This window comes from Lycorma delicatula, chromosome 12 (genome assembly GCF_047948215.1).
Source record: "Lycorma delicatula isolate Av1 chromosome 12, ASM4794821v1, whole genome shotgun sequence".
Lineage (NCBI taxonomy): Eukaryota > Metazoa > Arthropoda > Insecta > Hemiptera > Fulgoridae > Lycorma > Lycorma delicatula.
In genome coordinates this window covers 42,418,721-42,438,292 of record NC_134466.1, presented here as the reverse complement: position 1 = coordinate 42,438,292, position 19,572 = coordinate 42,418,721, and the positions used below count along the sequence as shown (strand labels likewise).

Sequence of the window (19,572 nt, the reverse complement as noted above, 5' to 3'; positions counted from 1 at the left end):
TGTGTCTCTCTCTCTCTCTCTCTGTGTGTGTGTGTGTGAAAACACCTCAAAAAAGCATCTCAAAAGCACTACAATTAATAAGCAAGCTAGACGCAATTATTCGACGCGAAATATAGATGGTGAGGCATTAATGATTTGTATCACGCATATCCTGTGGAAATTACACCGTACTTAAATATTAATATGGTATTTAGGTATATAATAATAGAAATAAATTGTTTTACCAGTTTTGCATTCACGAAACTGCTGAAAAGTAAAACTGCCGAAGAAATTGGGTCAATTTTGAAAATAATAAAATAAAACATTTTCAAAGAAATAGTTTAAATGAGTGGTTCAATTTCAGGATTCAAACACTTTTGAACAAATACAATATTAATCACTATTCCACTTATAGTCATAAAAAAATGTCTTTAGTGGATCGCTTTAATAGAACTCAAAAGAACAAAATGCTGTGGTTTAATTAAATTTTCACCAACGATTTTGAATAAACATTTGATGTGGCATAATCGACAACCTATTAATAGGCCCTTTCATACAAAAACAACGGTCACGTAGAGAAATTATCTGGAGTTTTTAAATAATGAATATTTTACAGTGGTTGAAAATTCCTTATTGACGAAACAAATTGAAATGTACTATCAACTTGATGGAGCACTAACACATTTCATGAATGAAGTAAGACAATTCTCAGATTAAAGATTAGTTTTCTCTTTTTTTAATGTTAGTAGTTGATAGTTTTTTTATTAATAAATTTTTTCAGGATGAATTTCTCCAGATATTTTTTGATAATAAACTTTACGAATTAATTAATCGTTTAACAACGTTATTGTACATCAAACCTAAAAAACGTGGTTTTCGTCAGTTAAATTTTTATGTTTACGTTGAATACAGTTGAAAACTAGAGGAGATACAGTTTTAACGCATACCTCTTTTGTTGAATTTTTCCGGTGAATAAACATAACAGTCCATCAGGTTTAACACTTTTGTAACGGCGTGAAAATCTCAGTGTGACCATATTTTGATATGGTTATATCTTACCATAAGTAGGAATATGAAAAGCCGGGTATATTTTATCGGGAAATATTTTTCGCTTGCCGTAATCGTATAACAAAGGTAAAAAATATTATTTATAATATATATGACCTATAATTTTTTCCTTATTTCAATCTCGAGAATCAGCTTCCACAAATTATTTCCCTTTCCACCTGAATCAACCAGTATAATCGTTAATAAAGAATTAAATATCCATCAAATGAATAGAACGATCCAGCAGCAAGGGACATATGTCTAAGCTCTGCAATGAATGGGGAATAAAATATCCCCGATATCCTATCGTTCCATTCATTCGGTTTGAAATTTTGTTTTCTCCCTAGTGGTAAAAAGTTAATTTCCAAACCAAAAAAAACGGTGTCTTTCCAACTGTAATGTTGTAGGTTTTATGAGGTAAAAAATGCACAACAAAGTTAATATGTACGAATTAGTCGATGCATGTACAGGCAGAACAGCGTGTCATGCAGTGATTAAATAATCACCGTCACTCTTTACAATTGCTCAGCTGACCCCAATTTTGTTATAGAAAAACGTTACATATATAAATTACTATAAAAATTAGAAAACGCGTTTTATCGTAACGGCATCAAAAATTTGTTTTAATAAAAAAAAATATTAGCTATTTATAAATGTGCATATAATTAGGTTTTTAATTATGATAAAATGAGGGAATAAGGTAACACATATAAGATATATATTTTATTTATCTACACACGTTTAATTCAAACAAAATATAATATTTTTAAGTACAATTTATTTATTTATATTTGATAATAAAACAATATTACACCGTGGTATTAGCATTACCGCTATCTGGAATACTAACCGTCGCATCTGCTTTAACACCTGCCGATGCATTATTTGCTGAATTTGCAGTATTCATTCCAACATCGCCAAATAGTTTTTCAAGATTCAATCCAGCCTTTAATAGTTTTTCAACTTGATCATCCGTTAGATTAGCAATTGATTTAAGTACATTTATTGCAGTATTTGTTGATTCTTTTAACGCAGAATTTGGTAAATTGTTCATATTACCCGGGTTTGTTAATGAATTTGCTGCTGTTTCAGCTAAATTTGATCCTGCATTTATTCCAGCTTTTATTGCACTTTCACCGGTACCAGCTAATAAACCTCCAGTCGATCCTGCAGCGTTTGCATCGATTCCACCATTTGGTAAATTAAACATACCACCTGGATATTTTGTCAAATTACTAGCTAAATTTGTTGCCGTATTTAGTCCAGTTTTTATTGTTTGTGCACCCATATCGGCTAAAAGTTTTCCAGACGATCCTAAAATATTTGCTGCTATCATTCCAGCTTTTGCTCCTTGTTCCAGACCATTATTCAATAAATCAGACGCAGTATTTGCATATCCAACCACAGGTGTAGTAACTGTTTCCATACCGTTTAATAAAGCATTACCTACATCGTACGTTGTTTTTGCACCGGCATCCATTAAAGATTGAGTAACATATTGTCCTGTATTTGCCAGAGAGTTAGGTAATGCTCCCATTCCAAGAGGTGTTAATAATGAACTAACCGGTTTTGCCACAAAATTTCCTATACCTTTTTGTAAATTCTCTAAGTTCGGTCTAGTATTTGCGTATGCTGACAGAGCAGCATCGTTATATCCTCTAAATATGTTGCCAACATCTCTGAACGGGTTGAATCGGTTATTTACGTAATTTTCATTGACATTTGGCTTCCCTGAAACATTTCCACCAAATCCAAGTTGTGTAGTAGGCAAAACTTGAGTTGCTGAGAACTAAAATATATAAAAAAAAATTTTTAGTAAGAAAATTAAAATGTAATAAATAAAATTTACTTAGATATTAAAATAATCGTTACACAGGTAAAAACTAAAACTGGAAATAAATTAAATGAGAAGGAAACTAAAGGTAAAGGTACTTTAGTCCAGTCCGCTTAAGGTTTTAATTTCTCGAAATATTTTCTAAACTGGTTAAATTGTTTTACATAATAAATTTTTTAATAATTTTTTGGGTTATATTTTTTATGTACATTAATATATATATATATATATATATATATAATAACGAAAAGTCCGTCTTCTAGTCCAGAACACTTGCACAGTTCTGTTTCCTTTTGAAAAAGTATCAACTCATTGTAATTTAAAAATTAACAAATAATTCAGGAAGAAACAAATCTTCATCAATTTGCAATAGTTTTGCAGATTTTCGTGCCACAAATTTTATACATAATCATATAAATATAAGGATAACTCATTAAATAAATGATATTTTCGTACTTCTCAAATCTCGTAACGTAATAAAAATTCATTTCCACCTTCTCTATCCCATCATGAGACCGAAAATAATACTGCAGTTTCCTTCCAATAGCGATCCAATAATAATTTCAATAATTCCTTCCAACAATAATATTTTTTATGACGGCATTGGAAGGATTTGTAACGCGGAGGAAAGCAAGAGGTCGGAGACGAATGAAAATGATAGCCAAATAAAAAGAGAAGGAAGTTACTACAAAATGAAACGGATGACACGAATCGAGCAGAATGGAGGGCGGTCATTTAAAAACCTTCCTTTCGGCAGAACACTTTATTATTATTATTATTAAGTAAAACGTTTTGTAGGTTTTTCGATGATGCCTTTATAAATTTATTAGTTTTCCAATAGATTAAAATTAAATGTAACACGATTATATAAAAAAATGAGAAATAATCAAATTAATTTTGCAATAACCGTAAAGCGTGAGGATAACCTGGCAGGAACCTCATGTTGTTACTGAATATTAAGTAGCCGATTTTCAATAATAATAATTCTATGCCAGATTTATTAAAAAAACTTAGAAATGAAATGCTTTCCTTTTGCCTACCTCACTTATCCAAACATATGGTATCACCAACTTTCGGAATTCAACCGAGAACAGATTCAAGCAACCTCAATTGAACTTTTGGACTGGTTGAGGCTTATAAGCACCCATACTGGTCATTAGACTCGAGAAAGTTGCCGGACGTACTTGAGTTTTATGTGACCTTGGGTGTGTCATCATTTTACACTTCGGTTAGGGACAACTACGACTCGACATCGGACCACTCACCTCGTCATTAACAGACGGTGATAAAAAAAAAATTCTTCGGTCCTTCACAATACCAGGACCGATTGAAGTTCATGTCGTATCTTGGTCGAGTAGGGATTGTTTTTTTTACCTGTGCAGTTGAAGTGTTCAAGGGATATTGAATATGTAACGCAGTATTTAATATCAGTAATGAAAGAAAGAGCCTGGCGCTCGACATCGGAAAAGAGTTATGAAAGAAGAAGGTACGGATTATCCAACGGAGATGATGGACTTTATTAATACTAAGAGACGGATTAGGATAAGGTGACAATGGTACACGAGTCCTGAAGATATGACTTCTTTCAATAGAGAGTATATTTCAAATATTTTTACAACTTCAGTACCATTTTCATACATTGTATTAAGAAATCAATTTAATGACTCAATTTGAGAAATTTTCCTTGAAAGGATTTCTCATTCGTAGAGTTTTAAGTTCATACTAGCACAGGTAATCTAAAAAATATATACTGTGTTAAAAGTTAGTCTTTCTAGAAGAGTAATTGTGGCACTCATAAATAAATATATGTATCCAAACACGCACAGAATAGTCGAAAAGAACGTCAGAAAAAAATGTTCAAAATTATTCAAAGATAACTTAAAGAATTTGATAATTAATCAGAATCAATCAAATTCTTTAACTTGTCTTTGAATAATTTTGAACCTCTTTTTCTGACGTACTTTTCAACTATTATCTATAAAATATATTAGAATCTTATTTAAAATAATCCTTTCAAGACGGTTTGAATTTTGATAATCCATTTTGTTTAGAATTTATTTTTTAAATAAATTTATTTATGTACATTTGTGTAAGTAAAAATAACCTTTTATTTCTGTTAAAGTTTTAAAATTCAAAAAAAATAATAGAAAATAAATAATTTTATAAAACTTTGAAAAAGTTTTTTAATGTTTATTCTGCTTCAATAAATTTAGTGATATTAATTTATAAATACTGAAAATTCTTTATTTATTACAAAAAAAAGAATTAAAAAAACGTATATTATTTTTCCGTATTTTTTTTTTACTTCTATTTATCGCTTAACAAATAAAAAAGAGTTTTTTTTCTTTTATTTGGGACTATAATATTTATAGACCTAAAAGTATTAAAAAGTCTATTAAACAATATTTGTCAGATTTAATTAAAACAAATATCAAAGCATTACAGTTAAAATCATGTTTTAAAATAGACATCTAAATTTTACTTCCTCGTACGAAGTAAAGGAAGTATTGTGATCAAGAACAATTTCGGCTTTCAGATTTCAACAGAAATATCCATTTTGACCATCCCTGAATCCATTTTCACTAGTTTCGGCGTGACATCTGTACGTACGTACGTAAGTATCTTGCAAACTCAAAAACGATTAGCCGTAGGATGTTAAAATTTCGGATTTAGGACTCATCAAGTTGTGCATCTCCCTTTTTAATTGCAATTGACTGGACCAAAAATGTCCAAATAAGCCCAAAGGCCAATACATTTGGATTTTTTACTTTTTCTTAACTGCAGTAATAATTCCTCATTGAGATCTTTTCAACGATAATCGGAAGTGGTACTTATTTTCATCGGTTCCAGAGTTATAAAATTTTAATTAATGCAATATTTGAATTTTACAAAGGGAAGGCACATCGGACAACATTTCCTTTTTTTTAACCTTTTTAGGTAGACTTCATAAGAAACCTACCTATTGTAATGGGTTCCACGATTCGACTTCCGAAAAATTTCGCGTTTCACATCCCCTAAACCCCAAAACCACCGTCAGCTCATAAATTTATATATTCATATATTTCACTTTCTTGTGGACACGGTAACTGCCGTAATTTTGCGCCGATCACTTTCAAATTATTTCCTAAAAATTTCAAATTGTTAACGACCAAAATCGGACCTTGGGGTGGAAATAGAGTGGCTTTTTAAATAAAAAATAGAAAATATCGCTATGATTTTCTTATTAACAATATCCAGTTGGTTTAAAGTTCCTACTATTCTTTGGATACAGGCCTAAAAGCTATCAAAGTAAAGTTTTTTGATATCACCAACCACTGGCCCAGGAGGTGGAAAAAATGGGGTTCCGAAAACAACAAACATACCTACCTTAATAGGCACAGTATCGGATCGGTTTAAGGTGGTCGCGTTAGTCCTTTAAACATTTCCTAAAAATTTTGTCCGAAACCGTTTTTGATAATGATTAACCCTTACGGCAGAGATGACCAAAACAAAAAACAAAAAAAAATACATCGCTATAAATTTCTTAATTTTTTTTAAAGTTCCTACTATTCTTTGGATAAGGGCTTAAAACCTATCTACGTAAAGGTTTTTGATATCACCAACCATTGACCCAGGAGGGGGGAAAAATGGGATTTCGAAGACAAAAAAAAATCATTCCACCCTTAGTAGGCACAGTACCGAATCGGTTTAAAATGGTCGTTAGTCCTCTAAACATTACATCAAACTTTTCTCTGAAATAATTTTTGATATGACATACCCTTACGGCCACAAAAAAGTTGCTAGAACTGTAAGTTGGGCCTTGTCGTATGCTAAACATGTGAAATTTTTTTCACATGCAACCATTGTCGTACTGAGAAAATTTATAATTTAAATTTAAATTAATTATATTTACTAATAATAATTATTAAACCTCTGTTTGTAAAAAAAATTTACGATAAATAATAATTCATATAATAATAACAATAAAAATATATATATATGAAAAAATATCAGATTAATAAAATAAAATTTTATGTACTTTTCATTTAAAAAAAAAAATGTGTATGCAATTTAATAGGCAAACAAGGAAGTCATGCGGTGTCCACATCAGATCTTTACTTTCAATAAACCGAGATTGACAGAAGTTTTACCGAAAATGTTTCTTTATCTCGCTATCCAAATACCAACCTTTATTAGCGTAATTTACGGTATTAAAATGTACATATTCATTTTTCGGTATTAAAATACCGTAAAATTGTTGTTAAAACACATACTTCAATACTAAAATCATTTTTCTGTACTTATTGAGAGCCGATAATAACTTCTGTTTTTTTTTTGTTTTTTTTTTTGCCAGAATATTAAAACCAGTCATAGGTTATATTTTGTGTTTTAATACATACATATCTCGTAACATAATGTTTTACATAAATTTTTTAACCGCCAAATTTATAAAATATCTCTCGAAGTAGTGAATCGTTGAAATGTTATTACAAAAAGACAAACAGAAGTGTTACTATTTTTCATTCATTATTTTCAGTTATCTCCAGGGGTGTAGGCTATGTGTGGTTGTCGCGAAAACCCAATTTCGATTTCCTTCAGAGGTACTTAAGAAAAACCTTTGCCAACATTTTATCTATATTGCATATACAGAATGTATCACGAAGTTCTTCCGAACTTTTATAACCTACTCTACTTATGAAAATAATGGAAAAAGTTCATATAAACACATGCCCAAACATGTTTGTTTGCGAGTAATTCTAGTTAAATATTTTACTCGGATTTCAGCTACCCAGTGAAATGATTTCGTGCGGAGATTTTTAGTACGTTAATTATGAGCAGAATTCGTGATTTAAATATAACAAAGCAATAACAAAAGAGCAGAAATAAATATAACAAAACGAAAACAACATTCTTATAAATAACAATAAATGGTGTATAAGATATATAAATTGTACATCCTTTACCTGTATAAGTAGAAACGAAATGATAAAAAATACACAATTTTTCATCATACTAATTATAAAGAGTGGGTATATTTAATAAGTGAATTTTTTCTGTCTTACAACACTGCTTATAAAATTTCTTCCAATTTTAATGTGTTAAATAATATTTCCCAAACATTTTATATAGATTTATTTTTAACAAGGATCTTATGAGTATATAATCGAAATAAATTTAAATAATATTTTACAATGCGTATTACTTTCGTTTAATTTTTCTTAAATTTTTTTTAAAGAGAAATTTTATTATTGAAATGAAAGTACATAAAGTAAGTCCAAAGAAATTATGAAATTAAGAAACATTCATCATTCATTATCTTTTTTTACTGTTATTATTAATTTGTATTATTAAACTTACCAATATATAATACCATTACAACATTTCTATTCAGTCTAATTTAAATAGAAACTATGATGACCTGTGAACTCGTATAAGAAATAAACAACTATGATGTTACGACACCGAATAGGTTTTTTGTCTGAGGGGTTCTGACAAGCCAGGTGTTATAACCACTCTAGACTATTATTTAAAAAATAAATTAAATATAACAAAAGGAAAGCAAAATTACTTTTAATAACAATAAATAAGATATATATTTTTTTTTTTGTCTTCAATCATTTGACTGGTTTGATGCAGCTCTCCAAGATTTCCTATCTAGTGCTAGTCGTTCATTTCGGTATACCCCCTACATCCTACATCCCTAACAATTTGTTTTACATATTCCAAACGTTGCCTGCCTACACAATTTTTTCCTTCTACCTGACCCTGCAATTTTAAAGCGAGTATTCCAGACAGACTTAATAGTCTGTCTCTTCTTTTAGCTATATTTTTCCAAATGCTTTTTTCTTCATCTATCTGCCGCAACACCTCATCATTTGTCACTTTATCCACCCATCTGATTTTTAATATTCTCTTATAGTACCACATTTCAAAAGCTTCTAATCTTTTCTTCTCAGATACTCCGGTCGTGCAAGTTTCACTTCCATATAAAGCGACATTCCAAACATATACTTTCAAAAACCTTCCCTGACGTTTAAATTAATTTTTGATGTTCACAAATTATATTTCTGACTGAAGACTTGTTTCGCCTGTGCTATTCGGCATTTTATATCGCTCCTGCTTCATCCATCTTTAATAATTCTACTTTCCAAGTAACAAAATTCTTCTACCTCCATAATCTTTTCTCCTCCTATGGACCACATTCAGTGGTCCATCTTTGTTATTTCTACTACATTTCATTACTTTCGTTTTCTTCTTGTTTATTTTCATGCGGTAGTTCTTGCGTGGAACTTCATCCAAGCCATTCATTGCTTCTTCTAAATCCTTTTTACTCTCAGCTAGAATGCTATATCATCAGCAAATCGTAGCATCTTTATCTTGTCACCTTATACTGTTATTCCGAATCTAAATTGTTCTTTAACATCACTAACTGCTAGTTCTATGTAAATATTAAAAAGTAACGAGGATAGGGAACATCCTTGTCGGACTACCTTTCTTATTACGGCTTCTTTCTTATGTTCTTCAATTATTACTGTTGCTGTTTGGTTCCTGTAAATGTTAGAAATTGTTCTTCTATCTCTGTATTTTAATCCTAATTTTTTTTAAATAATCAACTTTTATTCCAGTCTACGTTATCGAATGCCTTTTCTAGGTATATAAACGCCAAGTATGTTGGTTTGTTTTTCTTTAATCTTCCTTTTACTATTAATATGAGGCCTAAAATTGCTTCCCTTGTCCCTATACTTTTCCTGAAACCAAATTGGTCTTCTCCTAACACTTCTTCCACTCTCCTCTCAATTCTTCTGTATAGATTTCTAGTTAAGATTATTGATGCATGACTAGTTAAACTAATTGTTCTGCATTCTTCACATTTATCTGCCCCTGCTTTCTTTGGTATCGTGACTATAACACTTTTTTTGAAGTCTGACGGAACTTCCCTTTTTTCATAAATATTACACACTTATATTACTTTTTGTATAATCTATCAATGAGCTTCCTCACCTGCACTGCGCAGTAATTCTACAGGTATTCCGTCTATTTCAGAAGCCTTTCTGCCATTCTGTGCTCCGTCTATTTTACCAATGTTCATTTCTCTTTCCATTTCTGAACACTTTTCTTTAATCCACTCTTCTTTCGCTAGTTTGCACTTTCTGTTTATAGTATTTCTTAACTGTCGATATTTCCTTTTACTTTCTTCTTCACCAGCATTCTTATATTTTCTACGTTCATCCATCAGCTGCAATATATCGTCTGAAACCCAAGGTTTTCTAAGAATTTCCTTTTTAACATTCTCCCATTCTTCTTCTACATTTTCTACCTTATCTTTTATAATCAGACCTCTTGCGATGTCCTCCTCAAAAATCTTCTTTACCTCCTCTTCCACAAGCTTCACCGATTCATGTGATACCTTTTCTTCAGGTTTTTAAACCCCAATCTACATTTCATTATCACCAAATTATGGTCGCTATCAATGTCTGTTCCAGGGTAAGTTTGCAGTCCACGAGTTGATTTCTAAATCTTTGCTTAACCATGATATAATTTATCTGATACCTTGCAGCACTGCCGGGCTTTTTCCAAGTGTATATTCTTCTATTATGATTTTTAAACTGGGTGTTGGCAATTACTAAATTATACTTCGTCCAAAACTCTATACGTCGGTCCCCTCTTTCATTCCTTTTGCCAACCCGTATTCACCCTCTATATTTCCTTCCTTGCCTTTTCCAATGCTTGCATTCCGATCTCCAACTATTATTAAATTTTCATCTCCTTTTATGTGTTTAATTGCTTCATCAATTTCTTCGTATACACACTCTACCTCATCACCAAAATGGGAGCTTGTATGCATATAAACGTTAACAATCGTTGTCGGTTTAGGTTTTGATTAATCCTTATTACTATGATTCTATTGCTATACATTTTGACATACTTTTCTCTCTTCCCTATCTCCTTATTCATTACGAAAACTACTCCTGCCTGCCCATTATTTGAAGCAAAGTTAATTATTCTAAAATCACCTGATCAAAAGTCATTTTCTTGCTAATATACATAAAATATATAAAGCTTATATCTTTACCTGTTTAAGTAGAAATAAGATGGAAAAAAATACACAATATTTCATCATATTGATTTCGTAGAATTTGTATATTCAGTAAGAGAATTTTTACTAGTCTTAAAATACTTATAAAATTTCTTCCAGTTTAAATGAAATAATATTTTACAATGCCTTATATACCTATAAATTGAAAATTACGTAAAAATAAGTTTAATTTGAATTGTATATTAGCTTATTATCATATATAATTGCAATAATATTGCTGATTGGAGATTCTATTACATTCGCGTTACACATACGCGCGAACACCCTCGTACGTAATTGATTTTGAATAATTTCTTTTAGTTTTAATTTTTAAAAAAATTGATTAGGTTATATAATTATTAATTAATTTTTACATATTTATATATGTACTGTTTTCTTTGTATATAAGAATTAAATTATTTCATTAATATTAATTACAATTAAATAAAAATTAAATATTTAATTGTTCACATGTATAATTACTAATTAATATTTTTACTATGTATGTGTAAGGTATATGTAAGAAAATTCTTTTTTTTTAATTAGAAATTAAAATTAGTTTGTTTATTTATGTAGATGTTTTAATTAACCTGTGGTAAATTCAACATTGTACGCTATAAACGTTTTTTTTAATTCACAATTAAAGTTTGTTTAATCCTTTATCTAATGTTCGAAAAATCTTCAAGTTTTATGTTCCTTTCCAAGAAAGCTTTCTAACGACCGAGAAAATTACTTTTACAACTCCTCGCGTACCACTAATGATATAATTTATGTATATTATATATCTACTAGCTGGTCAGAACTCCCCGGGGCCTCCAAGGATCACGGGGCCAAATCCAGGGCCGCAGAGCTGGCTTCGCTCGCCATTTCAGTGTAAGAAAAGGGATTCACCCTCTAAGCCCCCGCATTTTTCATTACTTCTAAGGTTGTGAGAATAATACTGATATATAACAATTCAGGTATTCAACCCTTATAGAAATTTGAAAAAAAAATTAAATTACAAAAGAAAGAATAGTAGTAACTGAAGTGCACAGTCTTTTTTTTCTATCTGTTAATATTTACAATCGGTACCTCACTGGAGACCATACATAAATAATCACGTGAAGAGAGGTCTCAACGAAATCCTTCATTAAAGTATACAAAGGTTTAACACCTCATTTATAGAAAAAACACTAATATTGGTGGTCCAAGTAAAGTTCAATACTTAGAATAGCACTAAAAATAAATCACAGGAAAAAAATTTCATCAACCCCAGTATGTAAAAACTACGCCATAGATGAAACAAGTCTTCTTCGAACAGACTTTTGACGAGGAAAACTCCACAATCTATTTCAATTGCCATAGAGACTAAAATATAACAATGAATTAAATGGATTAATTCTTTTTCTTTTTAGTGAATATCTTTTAGTTCACAACTTCCCCTCCATAAAAGGGCTAGGGCCTCGATCTATGGCTTAAAATCTTTCCTGGGATAACATGAATGTAGCCAGAAAATTTGAAAGCAGTCGATCCGTAAGTTCCCACGTGCTGAGAGAAGAAACAAATAGGAAAACTTTCAGCTTTATATACAGAGTGATTCAAAGAAACTGGAAATTTAAAAAATTAAATAACGTTAATGAAAATTTTTTTTAGAAAATGAATTTTATTTCATGTAATTGTACAAATGTTGCCATTTTAGAATACATACATTTTAGTTTATTTTTTAAAGATGACATCTTGCAAGTGACCTCCTCTTCTACGTAAACACTCGCGAAGTCTCTTCGTTAAATTTTTCATGGTTTGACGTAACATCTCAACTGGAATTTCCGCAATTGCTTCTCGGATCTTTGACTTCAGTTCTTCCGTTATACCAGGTCTACTGTGGAACACTTTGCTTTTAAGATGACCCCACAAAAAGTAATCGCAAGCTGAGAGATCAGGCGATCTGGGAGGGCATCTAATGTCACCATATCGTGAAATGACACGTTGTCCAAACAATCGGCGTACAGCTGCCATCGATATTCGTGCAGTATGTGACACTGCTCCGTCTTGTTGAAACCAGGCTGTGTTAAGAATTGGTGGAAATCTCTTTTGTTGTTCCACAACAAAGGTTTCAAGCACGGCTACGTAACGAGCCGACGTCACTGTAATCGCAAGACCGTTGTCATCCTCAAAAAAATAAGGGCCTATAACACCGTAAGATGACATAGCACACCACACGGTCACTTTCTGGCTGTGCAACGGACGCTGGTGTAGCTGCGTAGGATTTTCTTGTGCCCAGTATCTGAAATATTGCTTGTTAACAAATCCACTGAGGTGGAAATCCGCTTCGTCTGAAATCCACAGTTCGTGAACAAACTATTCGTTATCATTTATCTTCTGAAGCATTACATTACAGAATTGTACTCGTACAACTGCATCGTTCGGTTTCAGTTCCTGGACGATCTGCAACTTGTATGGATGGAATTGCAAGTCCTTCACTAACATTCTTCGAACACTTGAACTATGCAATTGTAAAGATGCTGAGAGATGACGGATTGACCGATGTGGACTTCGTGTGACAGCATCTTGTAAAGCTTGAACATTCTGTGATGTACGGACGGTTCGCTCACGGCCTGGAGGTTTCTTTTCATTGGCGAACCAGTTTCCATCCATGTTTTAATTGCAAGTGCTGATGGAACACGGTCGTGCCGTCCCAGATTAAAATGACGGCGAAATTCTCTACGCGCTCCTTCCACACTGTCATTGTTTTTGTAAAACGCTTTGATAGCAAATGCACGTTGCGCACCACTCCAAGGATTCATGTCAACTAAATGGCAGGTTAGGTTAGAGAGGCTGGCGCCACTTATCAAGTGGTACCAATCGCCCACGACTACCAACACAACTTTCAAAATTTCCCGTTTCTTTGTATAAGAAGAAATATACAAAAGAACATTGCCGTGAGCTACTCTTAATCAACATCTAACAAAATTACTGAAGATAAATTGATGAAAATTTTTATACACGTTCTTTTTATGGTGTAAGTTCACAGTAAAAATAGAGTTTTTGAAATTCCGAGTTTAAACTGATAAAATGAGGTAACATTAAATTTATAATTTTTTTTAAATTATTTTTATATATATATATTTTTTTTTAATTTTTCGGTAAAATTGAAGATATGAACTAGATTTTTGGTACGTGAAATCTTCATGTGAATACTTAAAAACCAATTTCTAGATTTTTTGGAATTTGACCTTGAAAGGGGTAAAGAAAGGTAAAAATATTAGAAAAATCATTAAAATTTTCCTAATTTTCGACTATTATTTACACTAAATATGTAGCAGATTTTGGTTTTCAAATACTCTTCAAACATCTAAAAAAAACCGAAAATAATTTTTAGATTTTAATATCTTTTTTTTTTTTAATATTTTAAGGGTAAAAAAACAAATTGTTTTTTACACGTTTTCCGTTTTATGCTACTGCTATTGAATCAATCTTTATGAGATTTGATAACATTCAGATGGTAATATACGTTTGTAATTTTGTGTATGTATTTCGCGAGAAAAACCGCAATTGGAAATCTAAAATCTATTTAGCGGGAACGGTACAGATCAAACTGTTGCTCTGAAGAAATTACATACAGTGATAGTTTTTATAAACTGAATAGTCTTTAATTTTTATTTATATTATTATTCTCAAAAGGTTGAGTTTAATGAACATGGAAGGGTCTAATGGCAGAGCCTGACCAGCTAATCTTCGGGGATGGTGATCTACAAATACTTTTTTTTCTAGTATATTTCAAATGATTCCAAATGTTAAAAAAGTATTGTTGACGTATAGTTGTCTGATTTATGAATAACTCCATATTATATTAGAAAGATCATTCAATTTTTTTATTTAACTTTCAGTTATTCAATCAAAGGAAAGGATTGATAACTGGCCAACCATTTGCCTCTGTCCACTACGCCCTTCTTTATCAGCTTATTAGCGATGCTTCTTTCCTTTTTTAACCTTCTATCATTCCTTTAATAATACTTTTATTGCATACTATATTCTATTTTCAATACACATCCAATTAGTTATGTTACCATGTTCATTAGTCTAGTCAACAAATATTTGTTTTCTTTTCCAATATTCTGTAAACAATTTTTTTTTCATTCGTAAAATTATCACTCAATTTATATTCTGTCATCTTTATTTATTATTGCATTATTAATTTTTTATAAAATCGATTCAAAAAAATTTATTAAAATTATATTTTGAGTAAATATGCTGCAGATAAGCAAAATGAAATTTGACTCTGACAAATAAAGCGAAACTAGTATAACCATAATCAGAGGAAAGTCACAAAATATATATTTATATATAAAATTACCATAACAAAAAATTTGATGTGGACGTCACATGACTTCCTCGTACGCCTATTAAATTACACATACAATTTTTTTTTTAAATAAAAATTACATAAAATTTTATTTCATTAATAACTTCGGATATTTTTTCATATTTTTTTATTAACTTCAAATATTTATACAATTATTAATTCAACAATCTTACCTGAAAAATTAGGATAGAGTAAAAGTCTCTTTATTACTCTTTAAATGTAAGTCTTATATTTACCTAATACTATGTTTTTTTAAGTTATTTTGATATAACCATCAATAAAATGAAAACAAAAACGAATAATCAAATGTTTCACCAAATCTGATGTGGACCCAACATGACTTACTTGTACGCCTATTAAATTGCATATATAATTTTTTTTTTTTTAAATGAAAAGAACATAAAATTCTATTTCATTAATAACTTTTGATATTTTTTCTTTACTTTTATTGTTATTATTGAATTATTATTTATTGTAAACATTTTTTTTTACAATCAGAGGTTAATATTTATTAATAAATCAATATATTTAAATTAAAAAAAAAGTTAAAAAAAGGAGATGAAGTCTGATTCGAACCGATGTTCCTTCCCATTGCATGAACCAAATATTTCGTTAATTAAAATTTTATTTGGCTATAACTCTGAAACCGATAAAAATAAGTACTACTTCTGATATATCGTTGAAAAGCTGTCAATGAGGGTTTATTACTGTAATTAATAAAAAGTCCAAAATCCACATTTTTTTGCAATTTGGGGTTTTTTGGACACTTTTGGTTCACTCGATTGCAATCAAAAGAGAAGGTGCCCAACTAGATGTTACAAAAGTCCTATGTCCAAAATTTCAACATCCTACAGCTAATCGTTTTTGAATTATGCCAGATATATACGTACGTACGTACTGAGGTCATTCTCAAAGTAGTCAGAATGGATTCAGGGATGGTCAAAATGGATATTTCCGTTGAAATCTTAAAACCGAGATTTTTGCGATCATAATACCTCCTTTACTTCGTACAAGGAAGTAATAACAATTTAGTGCATGTTTAAGGAAGATGGAAAAAACTTTCGTTAGCCCAACTGCGCTAAAACAAAATGTTTACTTATACGCCTTGAATCCCACAACACATTCTACATGATTTTGTTTTTTTTTTGTTTGTTAAACCTCCGGGCCCGCAGTCAAGCAATTCTTTCCGCAAGGAATGAGATGAGCGTTTTGTAGCGTGTGTAAAAAATGCCATGCCTGACCGGGATTCGAACCCAGGACCTCCGGTTGAACGGCTGAAACGCTACCACTCGCGCCACGGAGGCTGGCTTACATATGTTTTAAAAGATAGTAGCGGAGATGTTATAAAATTAATACTTTATATAATAGAATGAAAAAAAAAAATGAATGAAATGAAAAAAGAAATTACGGTGAGATATTTTTTTTGGAGAAATTTATTTTGTATTTTTTGTTTTTGAATTTTTGTCTAAACAAAAAGGTAACAAAATGCTTGTATGATTGAAAGATTATGATAAGAGATACGATTCATAGGATGATAAAAAATACATATTGTAAACCGAAGCCATTCTAAGCACGTGCAGTTTTTAAAAATTTAATTCAAGCAACAATACGATAAGCTTTCATGTGTAATTTTGATAGGAAAATGAAACAATAACATAGTAAGTTACTTACCAGTAATATCAGTTATTTAGTTTTATTTCGTTTGAACCGCGACAAGACAAATGCTGTTTTTAGTTTACTATTTATCGTAATAGTTTGCATTTTAGTAATGTGTATATATTTTTTTAAATCGCTTTATCAAACTAAATATAAATTTATACAAGAAGTGTTATCTGAAATTGAAGGTATAAATTATTACACTTTGGAAAACTATCAAGAGGTTGCTTTTCCCGAAGAAATGGAACTTAATTCGGTAATGATGTTTTTTATGAAAAGCAAAAAAATATTACGAATTATTTCGGCTATGTTAGATCATCATAATATCGTCAAGTTCTATTTATGTCAGACGTATAAAATTTCCAAAAAAGCTATTAATAGACAATGCAAACTTTTTTTATATTCCGACAAGACGACCGTAAAATAAGCTATGTTTATCGCAATCACTTAGCCCCAAAGATGATGTTTGACGAATATTATTAACATTTATATAATTGTGCGTGGAATTACAACAAAAATGGCTTTCTAGTCATTAATAAAGAAAACGCAAAGACAAAGTGATCCTGCTGCTTATACGTCTACATTACAAAACCTATTAGCGCACGTTAGCCTGCAAAAGCATACTTGCTACCCTACACGGTTTCTGAAAAGTCTGCGCGTTTCCCTGTACGTTTTTGGGAAAGCCTGCGCGCTAGCGAACTCGCAAATTTGTACTTCTGTTAGCGGGTCCGCTTACATTTCCCCTAGCGCTAGCGGGGGAAGGATAACGAGTGGATCACCAAGGAGATCGCAGAATTAAAAAAGGCATAAAGAAGAACATGTAACCTTGCAGTGCGATTTGAGTAAAAGAGAACGGATATGTGCGAAGAACCCACCGGGTTGCTTTAGTGGTGAACGCGTCTTCTCAAATCAGTTGATTTGGAAGTCGAGAGTTTCAGCGTTCAAGTCCTAGTAAATACAGTTATTTTTACACGGATTTTAATACTAGATCGTGAATACCAGTATTTTTTGGTGGTTGGGTTTCAGTTAACCACACATCTCAGGAATAGTCGAACTGAGACTACAAAACTACACTTCATTTACCCTCATACATATCATCTTCATTCATCCTCTGAAGTAATACCTGAACGGTAATTCCCGGAGGCTTAACAGGAAAAGAAAGAAAGCTGTGTGTGAAGAAATTTAAATATATCTTCGAACCGATCACTGAGTGTTTAGAAAATATCGATCGGTGAAATAATCGAACGAGATATGCCTAAAGATGAAGTCGAATCAGCAATTTCGATAGATCATACGCATCACGCAAAACGAAAAGCGATATAAACAAGATGATGATGTGCGCATGGACGATTATCGAGTTAGAATGATGGGAAGAAAAAGAAAAAATGATCGATCCCGCCGAAGAAATTGTAGTAAACGTTCACAGTCGTAGTAAACGAATTAATCGTATTATTACGGTTGTCAGTTCTGATTCGATGGAGGTGGGTGTATAACACGGCTTGTATGACCCGAGAAGGAAAGGAAGCGGTCTGTTAAATCTTAAGACAGCTTATTAGGTGGATGCAATATCAGTAAGAAGAAAAAGGTAGTGGAAACCAAAATCATTGATGGACGTTTAGAGGACGACCAAGTCGTGAATTTGAGGTTTAAGGAATGGATACGTCTATTTGGACCATTTCTGTCTTACCGGGTGGTCCAATCTCTTCAACAGAAGAATCTTTATCCATAAAGCGGAAAAGTCGAACAGTTTGATGCTATACTGACGATATTTGCTTTAGAATTAACGTTCCTTAGGCACGCACAAGACATCGAGCGGGTGCTTTAATCATATAAGGACCGGCTAGTTTGCGATAACGGTTTGAAAAATTTTTTGAATAGAAAATTAAAAAAGCTAGGGATTAGAATAAAAGAAGCGAAAGAACGTTATGTTAATATCGAAAATAGCATTTTTAATAAGAAGATTTACAATACTATAAATCAGTAAGCATGGAGCAGACTCTGTTCATTAATATTGAGGTCAGCGTGAAACATCACTTATGATTCTTCCATCCGTCTACTGGATGAGGAATTCACTGCTTACGGTCCTGAATGTCATTCGTTTGATGTGTGCAGTAATTCGCGTATACTATTGCGTGTGCAAATTTATTAGAAGTTAAGTCAAGAGGTTGAGATCCCGTACTAAAAAAATAGAATCAAACTGATTTGGAGACCACAAAACTGTCGAATCATTGACGCTGACAAGTTAAGCGGAGGCAACGTCACGTAAAAATTGGGCAGTCACAACAATAATTTCAAGAAACACGACGTTTACCATATCCTGCTAAGGACAGTGGAGAAAATAATTTTTAAATACTACGACACTGGCAAATATTAGCATTCTGTTGGGTAACATCAAGCAGTTAACACATATCCAGAAAGTCACGTTCATCAGTGTCTTTAACGAGACCTCGTCAGTCATTTATCCGACAAAAGACTAGAAAATCTACAGTTCCCATGAGTAAACTGCATTGGATGAAAAATGTTTACAAAACATGCAACTTCATAAATCTTCTTGAAGATTTAAGACATGCAAAATATTACTCGATGAAACTGATTTATTTCGGATTGAAAGATGGTGGAAAGTCGCACAATATTCAGTTGGGACTGTAATTATTGTTA

The 19,572-nt window shown here is 31.5% G+C and overlaps 1 protein-coding gene across 1 annotated transcript; it reads right to left on the bottom strand.

Annotated features, from left to right (window-relative positions):
- Nucleotides 1-1,736: 1,736 nt before the first annotated feature.
- Nucleotides 1,737-11,070, bottom strand: LOC142332910 (uncharacterized). The gene is made up of 2 exons (XM_075379613.1): nucleotides 10,914-11,070; nucleotides 1,737-2,815 (listed from the first exon to the last, which is right to left on the bottom strand). Exons 1-2 carry the CDS (start codon nucleotides 10,959-10,961, stop codon nucleotides 1,835-1,837), a joined length of 1,029 nt encoding a protein of 342 aa, XP_075235728.1. The 5' UTR covers nucleotides 10,962-11,070; the 3' UTR covers nucleotides 1,737-1,834.
- Nucleotides 11,071-19,572: the final 8,502 nt, after the last annotated feature.